Below are 14928 nucleotides of genomic sequence, written 5' to 3' on the forward strand. Positions count from 1 at the left end.
GAGTGTGGGCTCAGTCCACTTGCATCTAATTTACTTGGGGCCCTTGTTTACAATGGTGATTTCCACACCCAGCCTCCATCTCCTGAACCAGAATCTGCACTTTTAAACCAGGCCCCCCTGGTGATTCTGAAGCCCACCACACTTGAATACTGCTAGTGTAATGGAAAGAGTGTAGGATTTAGAGCCAGAAGATCATATAATCTCTGTGGACCTCAGTTTTCTTATCTGTAAAATGGAGATAATATCTTCTTACAGAATGGGAAGAAGTGTGTGACAATACTTCCAAAACTGTGATATAAAGAGGCATGTAAATGACCACTGAAAAAGAAAAAAATGCCACATTGTTTTTGGAGATGCTCACTATGCACCTTATCCAGCTGGGATCCAGACACTGATTCTGTACCTTCAAGTAGTTCGGCATCTTTCAGTCTACCTGCAATTCTCATGGCCAGAACACTAGCTTTTCTTACTCTGGATAGATAGCTGCATGTGGGATCTCATTTCTTGGTCCAGCTCTCCCTTTCATCAGGGAAGGCACCTGGCTTCTGGGCTACCTCCACTGAAGAATCTTCACGTTGCTTGCTTGTGGATCTAGGCCTAAGTGAGACATAAGCACTGAGATCCGCTTCTCAATTGGCAGGGAATGCATGTGAGAGCATTGTCTGAAATCCCACTGCCCCAGGAGCTGCTAATTGGTCAGATGACATCCATTAACTACATGAATGGACATTCTCTAGTTGAGAAATGGAAAGTTTGCAAGTAAGTTTGAAAATGAGCATTGTCATTAGTGAGATGACAGGCGTGAGAATCACCTAGGGAATGGCTGAGGCTCAGATTCCTGGGATCGACCTATGGAGTCTGAATTGGTAGGTCTAAGCCTGCTACGGTAATCTGCATTTTTAATAGGTATCCCAGGTGATTCTGATGCAGTGGTTCCCTGAATCCATGAGGAGAAATGCAGGCTCCCTTTGAATGGTTGAATAGCACCCTGTTGAGGATACAAGTCCCTGTTGGAACTGGGTGGAACTTTCCTGCTCCCTAGAAGCTGTTGCTAGAACTGACCTTCCACAAACCTGCTCTTCCACAGTCTCGCTCTTAGTAAGTGGCAGCTCCACCCTTCCAGTTTCCCACACCAACGTGTAACCTTCCCTGTGGACTACTCCCTCTCCTCTCTCTCCTCTCTGCCGCCACTGTCTCTTGACTCTCACTCTCTACCCTTCCCCTCCCTCCTCTTCTCCCTCCCTCTCTTTTTATCTCCCCACCATGCAATCCATCAGCAGACCCTGTCAACTCCACCTTCAAAATATTCCAGGCCTGGTCCCTTCTCACCAGCATGTCCTATTACCAAGGCACAGGCTCATTCCTGAGGTACCAGAAGTCTGATCATGTCACTCTCCTGCTCAAAACCCTCCGGCAGCTTCCCAAGGCCTTCTCTGACCGAGTTTAAAGAAACAAAATCACGTTTCCCCTTCAGCCCTCTTGTCCTTCCTTGATTTAAGTTTCTGCACAGCTCTTGACACCATCCTCCATATTAAATAATTTACCTGTCTATTGACTGCTGCATAGGAGAATGTGAGCTTTAGGACAGGAATTTTTGCATGTGTTTCCTGCTATAGACCTAATTCCTAGACCAGTGCCAGGCTCATAGTGAGTGCTCAATAAATATTTGTTGAATTATTTAATGAGTGAAAGAAAATTGCAACAGGCATTTACTATTCACCTAACAAGCCGGCACTAAGTGTTAAGTGTGCACATCTATGAGGGAAAGCAGGCATGGAAAAGGAGCTCTAAAAGAGCCTTATGTTCCCCCTGTTTAGGAGTGGACCCATCTTCTTGCCGTACTGTGGCTGTCCTGGGGCTGGAAGGCTGAGCTGGTATTCTTGGCTCAGTAAATTCCATCCTGAGAATGCAATATTCCACATAACACACACATACACTCTCTCTCTCTCTCTCTCTCAAAAAGATGCCCAGGCCAGCTTACCAATAACTAATTTAATTCATCATAATTATAGTTTCAGTGTCATAGCCTTTCATGGGAGCCTAATCATTATTTTTTTGTTAGAAAAATGCAGTCTGCATGCCAATCAGCTTAGACTTTTCCACAGTTGCATTTGTAAGTTGCTGGCTGCGTTGCTGTGCCTCTCTTTTTATGCATATGAAAGCCATGCCTAGACCTAGTGTTTTAGTTAAATTAACCTAATTCTCTATATCTGTAGTCCAGCTCCATCCATCTCTCCCTGCTTCATAAACCACTTTTAGAATGGGAATTGGGCCGGAGAACAAGTCGTCATGAAATAACAAATAGAGGGAATATAGTACAAACCCATGATTTTCTTAATTTAGGGCAGAACAGTGTTAGAGTTTGGTTTTATTTTTACCTAAATTTCCTGAAAACGACTACCCCTTAAACTTGCTTCAGATTGCTTTTTTACCTTGGTGCCCAGAAGTATGTTAAGAAATAACGTGATTTCTGACAATGAAGTGTGAGAAGCAGGTGTCATTCTGATTTTAAAGATGAGGAAACTGAGACAAAGGACATTTCCGCGGTTTCCACAGAGCCACCTTAACCATGGTTGCATTCGAGTCCTAGAGCCTGGGACCCTCTGTCACTCTGTTCCCCTGTGTTCTGGAGGGAGAGTTTTGTTGGCAGCCAGGCCGTGAGCACACTCATGAGTATGCAATCCTTCCAGGTGCTACTTCGTTAAGTTGTGACTTTGAGCTGGAAAAACCTGAGATTTTGACACATGAAAGTTATATTCATTTCTTTTAACTCAAACTGGCGTTTTCCCCTTTCTTAAACCAATGATAGACAGAGATATATAGCTTTCTACACAGCAGCCTCTTATAATACATTTTAATATTCTGGTTTTCTCTGCCTTGAGTTTTGTGTCACTTTTCTGGTTTTTTTGTTTGTTTGTTTGTTTTCCCCAAATGTTGAGGGTTATGCCTCACTTTCTATTTTCATTAAACTGGAATTTCTCATCAAGACCCTGTACCAAAGCTTGAGTCACCGACTTCATTCTCACTATGTTCCCAGTCAGATATTCCACTTGAGTCAAGATCATCTGTCCTGCTAACCCGTCAGCTTGCTTCTTTCTCTAGAACCTGTAAACAGCTGTCAGGTTATGTCCAAAAGTTAATGCTACTGCTGCTACTCTCACTTCTTACCTGTGCTTTTTTCCAGCGTGCTGGAAATCTGGATAATCTCTGCTATATTTACCATTAAGCCTGATGTATAAAAAATGACTCAAAGCTTTCTTACTGAAATCTCTGCTGATTAACCCCAGACACCTGAGCAGATTCTTAACCTAGCTGTCATGATGTATGTACTTGGGTTCCACTGGAGGGGTAATAGAGTGCGGCTGTGAAGAATCTGGAGCCAGACTTCCTGGGTTCAAATCCCAAGTCTGTCACCTACTGCCTGTGTGACTTAATCTGTGCCTTAGCTTGTTTATCTGCAAAACAAGGATAAAAACAATCCTTTGCTCTTATGGAAATTAAAAAAGGTAAAGTTCATAGAATAGTATCTAGCATATATTAAGCTCTATTTCAGTGTTAACTTTATTATTTTTTTTCCTCACTGATACAAGTCTTTATGAAGGCTATATTGTTGCATATATGGTGCTGTCTTTCCCCACTGGTTTCTTTATTTCTATTCTCTCCCGGAATACTGGGTAAATATTGATCTTTCGAGATCACCCTTCCCCTCTCATTTCCTCCTTTTCAGACCTAAATCTGAAACACAACTATCACCTAGTTTTCCCCAAGAGTAGGGTATCTGTTTGCCTCTGGAGCTGGCTCCTCATAGCAGCCTCAGAGTCTTAAGTTCTGTGCCATCCCTGCTTGTCAACGAGCTCCTGAAGTCTCTACCCAACTCCAGCTCCTGGGCGTGCTGAGGCAGAGGTGTGCACAGCCCGTTTGCCTCCTCCTGGTGGCCATGTTTGGGATTGGCACCAGTCCCACTGCGGGGGAGAAAGCCCTCTCTTGTCCATCCCTGCCCACCCCCAGCCACATCTTCCCCACCTTGGTTGGCCATTTATTTCATGGATGATGGCATCTGCTCTATTTTTTTTTTGTTTCTTGGTAGCACAAATGGTCCTCTTTCTTTTTCTTTTTCTTTTTTTTTTTTGATGGGAGCATAAGTGGAAGATGGAAGGAACTGCTACTGGAGCATTGTGTTTATACTTAAGGGTTGTGTGTGTGTGTTCTTTAAGGCCCATCTTCTCAGAAAAAAAAATTTTTTCTAGGTAATAAGAAAAGCTATAGGCTATTCTCTTTTAAGTTCAGGGTCACTGAAAAGAATAATGGTTAGACATAAAATGACATTTGTTTCTCTTTTGTCTTCCTCTCAGGGGTCATTACTATCAGGTTGAACCATTTAAAATTGCTGATCTTTGACCATTTTTGACCCACAAAATGACAGTTTAGTACAGTTCAGCCTAGTACATTCTAACTGGTTAGCTTTCATGGGGCACAGCTCTTCCTAGTTCACTAACTTCCCAATGAGACCAGATGGGAGCAGTCAGCAATTCTTCTTGCCAGAAGACAAAGCAAGTTAACTCCCCTGGGTTGAATGTTATTTCTGTCTCTTAAACATCAAAACCCATTTGTTTATTATAATCTAAACTGATTTTACGGAGCAGTGTCCAACGACGATGCTGGAATCACTTAGTCCTTTTAATGCAAGTTTGTTTTACTTTCCAGTCTTCATGTATAATGCTTCCAACAAGGAGACCTGTGAGCACAATCACAGACAGTGCTCCCGGCACGCCTTCTGCACTGACTACGCCACCGGCTTTTGCTGCCACTGCCAGTCCAGGTTTTACGGAAATGGGAAGCATTGTCTGCCCGCAGGTGAGGAGTGCTGGCTTGATTGGGGATGAGGGCTGCTCCGTGTGTATTTCTGCTGCTTGCTTGTTTCTAGCTGCCACTGTGAGCTCTGCTTATGAACCTTGCCTCTCCACTGCTTGAATCAAAGAGCTAGCAACTTGCAGGTGCTCAATAAATGTTCGCGGAATGAACACATTTGGGCTGATTTCCCATTTTGAGGATTAACCAAAAATGTTTCCTCTTTTCGCCATCTCATTAGAGTCAAAGTAGATGGGAGAGAGAGGATGGGAGAAAAGAGATCGAAGGCAGGTATACTTAGATGGATAATTGGTTGGTTAGGGAACGGTGAAAATGGCTGAAGGTTGCATTTTGGGAGTTGTCACTGGAATGATTTTATCTATGGGCCCATCCTCAGCCTGGACAATGGTCAAGGTTGACTAAATTTGCTGTTTTTCAGGGGCACCTCATCGAATCAATGGGAAAGTAAGTGGCCACCTCCGTGTGGGTCACACGCCCGTGCACTTCACTGATGTGGACTTGCATGCTTACATCGTGAGCAATGATGGCAGAGCCTACACGGCCATCAGCCATATCCCACAGCCCGCGGCCCAGGCCCTTCTCCCCCTCACACCTATTGGAGGCCTGTTTGGCTGGCTCTTTGCTTTAGAGAAACCAGGCTGGGAGAACGGCTTCAGCCTCACAGGTGAGTAGGGCTTTTAAGAGGACTGATAGTCACCATTGCTTAGGTGGGTTTTTATTCAATGAAAGGATTTGCTTCTTCAGTGTTCCAGAGCCACAGATGTGTGGTTTTATGTTTGGAGGTTGTTGGGGATGGTTTGGCCTCATAGGACTACTTTAAACGACAGTGATTTCTTCTAAATGTTCTCCAAGGTGTCCTGAAAAATAAGATGATTACATTTGGGGCACTTGTCTTCTCTCCCCAATTTGTTGAAGCTTGTGTGTGAGTTGAGCTGTTATGCACAAATCTGTCAAATAGGGATGCACAAATGGTAATAATAGAGCAGCTGGAGATGTTTTTACTTCATGTGGAAGGGGATGCCTTCCCTCTTCTTCTACCCTCATGACTCCGATCTATAATAGTATAAAGCAGTGCTTCTCAGTCTCTAACCTGCACGCAAATCCCCTGGGGCACCTGTGAAAGCGCAGATTCTGATTCAGAAGTCCTGGGGTGGGGTCTGTGGTTCTGATTTCCTAGCAAGCTCCTGGAGGTGCTAATGCTGGTCTAAGGACTACCCTTTGATAGATAAGAGTACAGAGGATACTTTTTGGCTTTTCATCTTTCCACCTGAAAAAGCTTATTTCCTAGTGGATTTATCTTTATTGCACAGAAAGTGCTAAGAGAAAAGTTCTTCCCCCACCTCCAGCTGTAGAGCTCAACAGCTATTTGTAGATCTTGCTCTCAATCAAGGTTCGAATAAAACTTTGAGTCAAAAGTAGATACATACAGTGTACCCAGTTATACTTGAATTTCAGATTAACAATGAACAATTTGAATAATTTAGTGTAAGCATGCCCCAAATATTGTATGGGACATATTTATACTAAAAATACATTCATTATTTATCTGAAATTGAAATGTAACTGGGTGTCCTGGGTTTTTGTTTGTTTGTTTTTGCTAAGTCTGGCAATCCTGGAAAGAAAAAGGTCAAGGATGTTCCCAGGAGTTTATTTCTTACAGAAAACAAGGTCCTACAGAGAGAAGTGGTATGAGATGTGGCAGGATGAAACCATGCTCTTTAATAGAAAATGTGAGGAACTGATGTTAGTACTTAGTACTAATCAACAGCTATGAGTACTTAGTCTCAGATGTTAGATCATCTCCTTAGGCACCATCCCCAGTAGCAGTAGAAATTGGGAGGTGGACGCATGCACTGGTAATTCTTACTGGGATATGCAAGACCTCTTTTCATCCCTGTTCTGATTTTTTTCCCCTGCCAGGTGCTACATTTATCCATGACATGGAAGTTACTTTCTACCCAGGAGAGGAGAGGGTTCGAATCACTCAAACTGCTGAGGGGCTTGACCCAGAGAACTATCTGAGCATTAAGACCAACATTCAAGGCCAGGTGCCTTACATCCCAGCAAGTTTCACAGCCCACATCGCTCCCTACAAGGAGCTTTACCACTATGCAGACTCAGGTATGTAACGTCTTCACATCTGTAAAATGGGAATAATATGTGTCTCTCAGATAGTTTAGAGGATTAAATGAGTTACTACATGGAATATCCTTAGATTAGTGTGTGGCACATAAAATGAGCTCAATATAGTTTTTATTATTTTTGTTATAAAATATATAGTGTGAATGAGCAGAGTGCCAGCTGCTATGACAAGAATCTCAATATTCCTACCCAGTGCTTTTAAATAATAATAATAATAAGATGATGATGTAATCAATATCAACCTTGTCTTTGGGGAGGGGTAGGGATCCTAGAATTGTACACAGTTTTTAACTATCCTCTCTGGGCCATGTCAAATATTGATTATTAGAATCTATACTTGTCCTATAACCTTATTTTATCCTGTTTTAAAATCACAGAAATAGATATTACAAAGTGTGAAACTAATGCTAGATTTAGAGTCAGAAGACAGAAATTCATATCTTGGATTTGCCATTTAAAATCTGTCAGAAAAAAATCACTCATCTGAAAGCCTGTTGTCTCATCTTTAGAATGAGAATAACAACACCTTCTCTGTCTGCCTTCCATGGTTGGCATGTGTAAAGTGATGTGTTCTGTAAAACACCACCTGCATGCAGGATACTGGCTCAAACACAGGTGCTGTCCTGCAGCACAGCGGTTTGCTTCGAGTAGTGCCTTTCCTTGGCCCTTGCTTCCCCTACAGTGTGAGAGCTGGAAGCCAGGCAAGGATGTAGGAAGCGAATGAGCAGCAGAGACCTGGACCACGTACAGAATAGCCAATGGCCAGATAACTGGCCTGCACCCCAGACTCCCCGGAAACCTTCAGACTTACTCAAGTGCATGATGTTAGAAGTCATCACCCCTGTGTGGTCTAGAGGATAGGCTTGTTAAAAGCTTGGGATGTAGAGTCAGGCCAACTTGAGTTCTAGTTCCAGCTCTACCACGTACCAGCCCTGCATCTTAGATGACTTCTCCACCTCTGTAAGGCTCTGCACACACAAATGCAGAGCCCACCTTACAGGCTGTTGTGAGGAATAATAAGGTGGCGCATATAGAACACTCAGTGTGGCTGGTGCATAGTAGCATTTACTCTTTGCATATGATAACAAGCAGTGATTGGCCCTCCTCTCTCTCAGCCTGTTAACTTGGCATCAACTCAGGTCTTTGGCTTGCAGGATTTTCATGTAAACCCAGGAGCTTCCCAAGGGAACATGTTCCAGGAATTAGATGAAAAACTAACTATGCAGAAAAACCCACTGCACATTAAAATCTCTGTATTTAATACTTTTTCAATTTACCAGTTACTGTATGTGTGTCTTGCAGCTGTGACCTCCACAAGCTTTAGAGACTACTCTCTCACATTTGGTGCCATCAACCAAACATTGTCCTACCGCATCCACCAGAACATCACTTACCAGGAGTGCAGGCATGTCCCCAAACACCTGGGCATTCCTACCACCCAGCAGCTCGATGTGGACCGTGTCTTTGCCTTGTATAGTGATGAAGAAAGAGTGCTTAGATTTGCTGTGACCAATCAAATCGGCCCTGTTGAAGGTAAAAATTTCTGTTATTGTTCTTGGGCAAAAATTACATCTAACCTTCTTTCTTCTTTCCTTTTTGAGTAGCCTCAGAATGATTCACAGAAGTTACTAAGGGTTACTGAGTGCCAGGCTCTGTGTTATGTGCTGGATATAAGAATAAATAAAGTCAGGTCCTGTCCTTGAGATGGAGACAGAGGCAGAAATGGAACTTTTAGAACAGAATACTCGCCAAATTTATGAATAAAGCATAGTACATGAGGCTAATTTGTAGCAATAATCATGTGCGCCCATCTGTGTTAGTGTATGAAAATATACCATTGGTATACAACTGTGAACAAGGTGGGGCAAGTTACTAGGGAGAATGATGCTGACAAGTATTTGTTATAATTGTGATAAGCAGGTACTGTGAACCTAGTCTGGAGGTTCAGGAAGGGTATCCCCAAAGAAATGACATTTTAGCTAAAACGTAAAGGATAAGAAGGATTTCATCAAATCATGGTAGGACAAAAAGCCAGTGCCTAAAACAAAACAAAACAGAACTGCATGTACGAAAAACCCACAGTTAACATTATACTTAATGAGGAAAGACTGGATGCTTTCCCTCTGAGATCGGGAAAAAGGCAAGGATGTCATGCTTGCTCTTCTATTCAACGCCATGTCGTAAGTTCTAGCCAGGGCAAGAAAATGAAATAAAAGGCATTGGAAAGGAAGAAGTAAAGTTATCTATCTATATTTTCATATGACAGGTTCTTATATGTAGAAAATTTAAAGAATTTATTAAAAAATGATTAAAATAATTTCAGCAAGGTTGCAAGATACAAGATCAATATGAAAAATTAATTGTATTTTTACATAGTAACAATGAGCAAACTGAAAAGGAAATTAAGAAAATAATTCTGTTTCAAAAAATATTTAGGAATTTTTAAAAATAAGTGCAATACTTTTGCATTGAAACCTTTACATTTTTGAAAAAAAAAACTTAAAAAGAAATAAATGGGAAAACATTCCATGTTCATGAATCAAAAAACTTAATATTGTAAAAATTGCAGCACTTCCTAAATTCATCTATAGATTCAACACAATCCTGTCAGCTGGGCTTTTTGCAGAATTTTGACAAGTTGATCCTAAAATTCACATGGAAATTTTAGGAACCAAGAAGAGCCAATCTTGAAAAAGAATAAAGTTGGAAAACTCATAATTCTTGATTTCAAAACTTAGAATAATCAAGATACTGTGGTCCTGGCATGGAGATAGACTGGCATACAGATAAGTGAGAATCCAGAAATAAACACTCACGTTCACTGTCAATTGATTTTTGACAAGGGCACCAAAACAATTTGATGAGAAAGACTAATCTTTTTGAAAAAATGTTTCTGGGACAACTGGTTATCCACATTTAAAAGAATGAAGTTGGACCTCTATCTCACAGCACATACAAAAATTTACTCAAAATGGGTCAGAGACCTTAATGTAAGAGCTAAAATTTTAGAAAAAAAACCATAGGGAATTTTTGTGACCTTGAGTTTGGCAATGGCTTCTTAGATAACGATACTAAAAGCACAAGCAACAAAGGAAAACAGATAAATTGAATGTCAACAAAATTTAAAACTTTGGTGCTTTAGAGGACACGATCAAAAAAGAGAAATATTTGCAAATATGTACTTAGTAAGGGACTTATATGTAGACTATATGAAGAACTCTTACAGTTCAATAATAAAAAGATAAATAAGCAAAGTAAAAGGCAAACATTTTTGGATAGATAGTTCTCTGAAGAAGATATGCAAATGTCCAGTGAGTACAAACACACACCAAAAGGTGCTCAACATCATTAGTCATCAGGAAAATGTAAAATCAAATCCACGGTGGATTTACATGGATATAGATGGATATAATTTAAAAACAGATAATTGTTAGAAAGGACGTGGAGAAACTGAAACCCCCATACATTGCTGGTGTGAATGTAAAATGTGGAACACAGTCAAGCAGTTTCTCAAAAAATTAAACACAAAATTACGATTCGATTGATCAGTTGGACTTCTGGCTGTATACTCAAGAGAAATGAAAATTATGTCCCCACAAAAACTTGTACATGACTAGCAGCATTATTCATAATAACGTGAAGGTGGAAACAACCAAAGTGTTCATCAGTTGATAGATGGATTTCTAAAATGTCATATATCCATACAGTGGACTATTATTAAACATAAAGTGATGTACTGATACATGTTACAATATGAATGAACTTTGAAGGTAAAAAGAAGACATATTGTATGATTCCATTTATATGAAATGACCAAAATAGGCAAATCCACAGAGAGAGAGTAGATTATTGGTTGCCTAGGACTGGGAGAATAGAGAGGATAGGGAGTTGATAACTAAAGGGTACAAGGATTTTTTTTTGAGGAGGGGAATTAAAATATTCTAAAATTGATTGTGGTGGTAGTTGCACACTCTGTGGATATACAAAAGCCATTTAATTGTGTATTTTTGTTTCTTTTTTTTTTTGAATTTCCATTTGCATGGAACGTGTACTTTAGTTGAGTGAGTTGTATGGTATGTGAGTTATATCTCAATTAAAAATAGCAGTAGAGGGAAAAAACAAAACTCTAAACCAATGGTTCTCATACTTCAGTCAGCATTAGCCTCACCTGTGTAGCTTGATAAAAATGCAGTTATAATGCTCGATAGGCCAATCAAGGCATCAGAGGATGTGAGGAAACTTGAGTGCATATTACTAAGTGAATTCAGTCTGAAAAGGCTACATACTATGTGATTCTAAGTAGATGACCTAGAAAAGGTAAAACTATAGAGGCAGTAAAAAGATCAGTGTTTGACAGATGTATAGGGGAAGGAGAAGAGGGATGAATAGGTGGAGCACAGGGCGGGGTGTTTGGGGCAGTGAAACTATTCTGTATGATGCTATAATGGTGGCTACATGTCATTATGTTTGTCAAAACCTGTAGAACTGTACAACACAGATTAAGCCCTAATGTAAACTGTGGACTTTAGTTAATAATAATATATCAATATTGGTTTATCAGTTATAGCAAATATAACACACTAATATAAGATGTTAATAAGAGAAAACTGCAAGTGGGGGGGCGGCTATGGAAATTGTACTTTCTGCTCAATTTTTTGTAAACTTAAAACTTCTCAAAAAGTCTATTAATTAAAAAAAAAAAATGTTAGGCAAGCCAGAGGATGAGCCTGTGAAGTCAGGGAACTCTACAGATAGGAAATGATTGTCAGATCAAGGGGACATTTTCATTATGAAAACCTATAGGGAGTGTTTTCCTTTAGAACGCAGTAGGCACGTGAGGAGAGAGAGAGACTGTCTCCCTCATTCAGCTCCATATTGAGACTGTTGAGCCCTGAATCAGTGCCTCAGAGAGGTGATTCCGTAACTTATGGGCGATTCTATGATTTATCACTGGAGAGGAGAGCTCCTTAAGCCTCTTCGGGCTCAACATGCAAGTGTCACTTCAGCAATATGATAACAGGAGATTAAGGTAAGAGAACTAGACTCTTCTAGGATGCAGAAGTGACTTGAAATGAGAATCAAAGTTTGCTTTTTTCAGTGAGTGGTTGGTTTAGTTTTAGGAAACTTGGTTTGGGGCATAGGCATTGAGTGAGTGTCCAAAGATGGGATTGTAAGGCAGTGAATTAATAGCATGGAGGTATCAGTTGATTTTAGGAAAAGATTGTTGTTGCCTATTTCTCAAGGAGATATTTAAAGAAAAACAACTGGGAAAAACATTCTTCATCTTCAAATGTCTAGTTCAGCCCTTTACTGGGTGTAGGCGTCTGATCTGTAAAAAGAGCAATTAGTGGAAGAGCCTCCCAAGCCACAGAGTCTCATTCTGATTCTGGAATCATTTAGGGAAAAGACAGATCTCTGGGTGTGTTTTCCCTAGAGACATACTAAATGAGAGTAATAAACTGGCAGGTATCAAGTTATTAATTTGCCTTTAGAATTTTATATGACTTTCCTTTCTAGCCCAAGTCTGATACTAACAGTAATAATAATAGCAAAGAATGGTATACTTGGTGCCAAGCACAGTTTTAAGCATCTTTATGAATTAACTCGTTTAATCCCCACAGCAACCTCTCCCCAGTGTTGGGTTTATTACGCCATTTGACAGAGACCAAGGCATAGACTTGAAGTAATTTTCTTGCTCACATCTAGAAAGCAGTGAGCTGGGACTCAAACCTGGGCACCGGCTCCAGGGCCCACTCTTAACTCCTCCTGGCACTGGTCGTCTACATAAAACACTGCTGGCCTTGGGGCTGCCTCATAATTTAGACCAAATTTTAAAAGGAGTGTGTCTTTTTTAAAAACTATATCTGCACTGTGTGTTGTCCATTCCTATAGAAAACAGCAGTACTGTTCATTCTCTCTGAGCAGGAGAAAAGAAAAAGAAAACCTCTTTTTCTTTCTCCCCCTCTCAGTGCATAGCAGTAACTTAAGAATCTCTCACTTTTTCCAGAGGGAGCGATTATCTGGTTGGAATGCTTGTGAAACAGCACAGCTGCCCCACCTGATGTGGGAGCTCCTGCTTTCCCAGGAATCAGGAGTGCTGATGTTTCTTCCTACTGAGCAGTCTGAGCCTTGGCCCTGCCCACTACCCAGCCACCCTCCCCAGGCCTCAGTGTGGGTTGGCTGTCTTTTACGGGGTCCTAGAACAGGACTCAGGAATGCCTCCTGCCCTTGCTCCCACTTCTGGCCAGCTGAGGACACTTTGGGCAGAGGGCCCCTCACTGAAGCTGAACAGACTGTTCCTTTAAGGAAAACCACTCTTCCCCTCTTGATTAAATGAGTAAATTAGTTCCAGATCTTCTGTCAAAGAGTCAAGCTATTTAAAAGGGTGAGGGTGAAAGAGAAAATGTCTTAAGAAGGATACCGCTATTCTTTACTTACTATAATAGGAAAAAAAGCTAACATGCCATAGAGAATGAAGAGCCAAATGGTTTTAGAAATGTACTTCTAAAATAATGGTTTTGGAAACTGAATTCAGTGAATAGAGCCCCATGCTCAGAAGGGCTCTAATGCTTGCTTGGTTTAATGCTCTGCTGTTGTCTTGAAACTCTTAATGATTTTTGAACCAAGAGGCTTTACATTTTCATTTTGCACTGGGCTCTGCAAATTGTGACTGGTCCTGTCAGTGAAGTATATTTTAAATCGGTGTCATGTAATTATAGACATTTTCCCCTCAATTTCAGATGGGCCAATGTATCCTGTCCAAGTTTGCAAGTCAATTTTTGTACTGCTTTTTTTTTTTTTTCCAATTTTATGCCTAGAAGGGTGGTAAGCTTTTGTATCCATATATACTCACTAATCTTTGCTGGAATGTGCCACAGTGAAAATTCAGTGCTGGAAAATACTGAACAAGAAGGCTAAGCATTAGTATTTACAAATTAAAACATTTCGAAGCTCACTTCTGCCTTTGTCCGGGTAGGCCAGGCATTTTGTACAGAATCTTCTCCTAAAATGGAGACATCATCATGGAGAATCAGGTTCTTGTCTAACACTGGGCCTTCAGTAAGGACGTGACCTTGTTCTTAACCGTAGCACATGCTGGGTACTGACTCAGGAATTTGGTCTGTACTACCCCGCAACCCCAACCCCATTGCTGTGCTTCTGTCCCCTCTGCCAGGAGATCCAGAGGAGGGATGAGGGGCATCCAAGGATATCTGCGTGATTTGTGGGGCTAGGCTTATGCCGACTTGCTTACGTTCATCAGGTTTGAAAGTGCCGGAGCCATTTGTTGACCCTCTTCTCTCAGCAAAGATGCTGTTACTCCAGCCATGTTATCGAGGTGAACCAAGGATAAACCCATGGCTCTCCTTTTTTTTTTCCAAACCATAATATGGGAATCAATACCGAGAATATTTCACTGCAGGAACACACTGTGGTATTTCTTATAAAGCAGATGGTAGGAGCTTACCAGAAAGCAAGGGAATCAGCCAAGGCATCCTAGTTTATAGCAGAACTGAAAGAACCCTGATGTGCGCAGTGAGGCAAGCACTCCTGAAGGACTGGGAGAAAGTCTTGTCTATGAGGCAGGTGACAGCAGTAAGCACTGGGGTCCAGACTAGGAGTTACCCCATGTGAAGTAAGGGGGTAGGGAGATGTGGGTGAGATAGAATAAAATGAGAGGGAATCCAGGAGGAGGTGGTACTTGGAAGTTAAAGTGGGTAGAACTGCCAAAGTCTGTCTACAGATGCCAAGATGCTGGTTTCTGGGGAAGTGAGGGAGCTGTGACAAGCGAGGCAGGACTTGGAGTGTACTGAGCTGGCTGTCACAACAGGGAATTCGGCACAGACGTCCAAGGCAGAAGCCCAAGTTATCATGACTTAGATGGAGCCCCATTGGCAGCAGAGATGGCTTGATGTAGAG

The 14928-nt window shown here is 41.3% G+C and overlaps 1 protein-coding gene across 1 annotated transcript in view; it reads left to right on the forward strand.

Annotated features, from left to right (window-relative positions):
* NID2 (nidogen 2) overlaps positions 1–14928 on the forward strand; it is a 57695-nt gene that overhangs the window by 20039 nt on the left and 22728 nt on the right. Inside the window, exons 5-8 of the mRNA XM_039865124.1 lie at positions 4705–4854; positions 5288–5533; positions 6790–6990; positions 8314–8544. Coding sequence (XP_039721058.1) covers positions 4705–4854; positions 5288–5533; positions 6790–6990; positions 8314–8544 — 828 coding nt within the window. The remainder of the gene's footprint in view (positions 1–4704; positions 4855–5287; positions 5534–6789; positions 6991–8313; positions 8545–14928) is intronic.

Source organism: Pteropus medius, unplaced genomic scaffold (genome assembly GCF_902729225.1).
Source record: "Pteropus medius unplaced genomic scaffold, Ma_sr-lr_union100, whole genome shotgun sequence".
Taxonomy (NCBI): Eukaryota; Metazoa; Chordata; class Mammalia; order Chiroptera; family Pteropodidae; genus Pteropus; species Pteropus medius.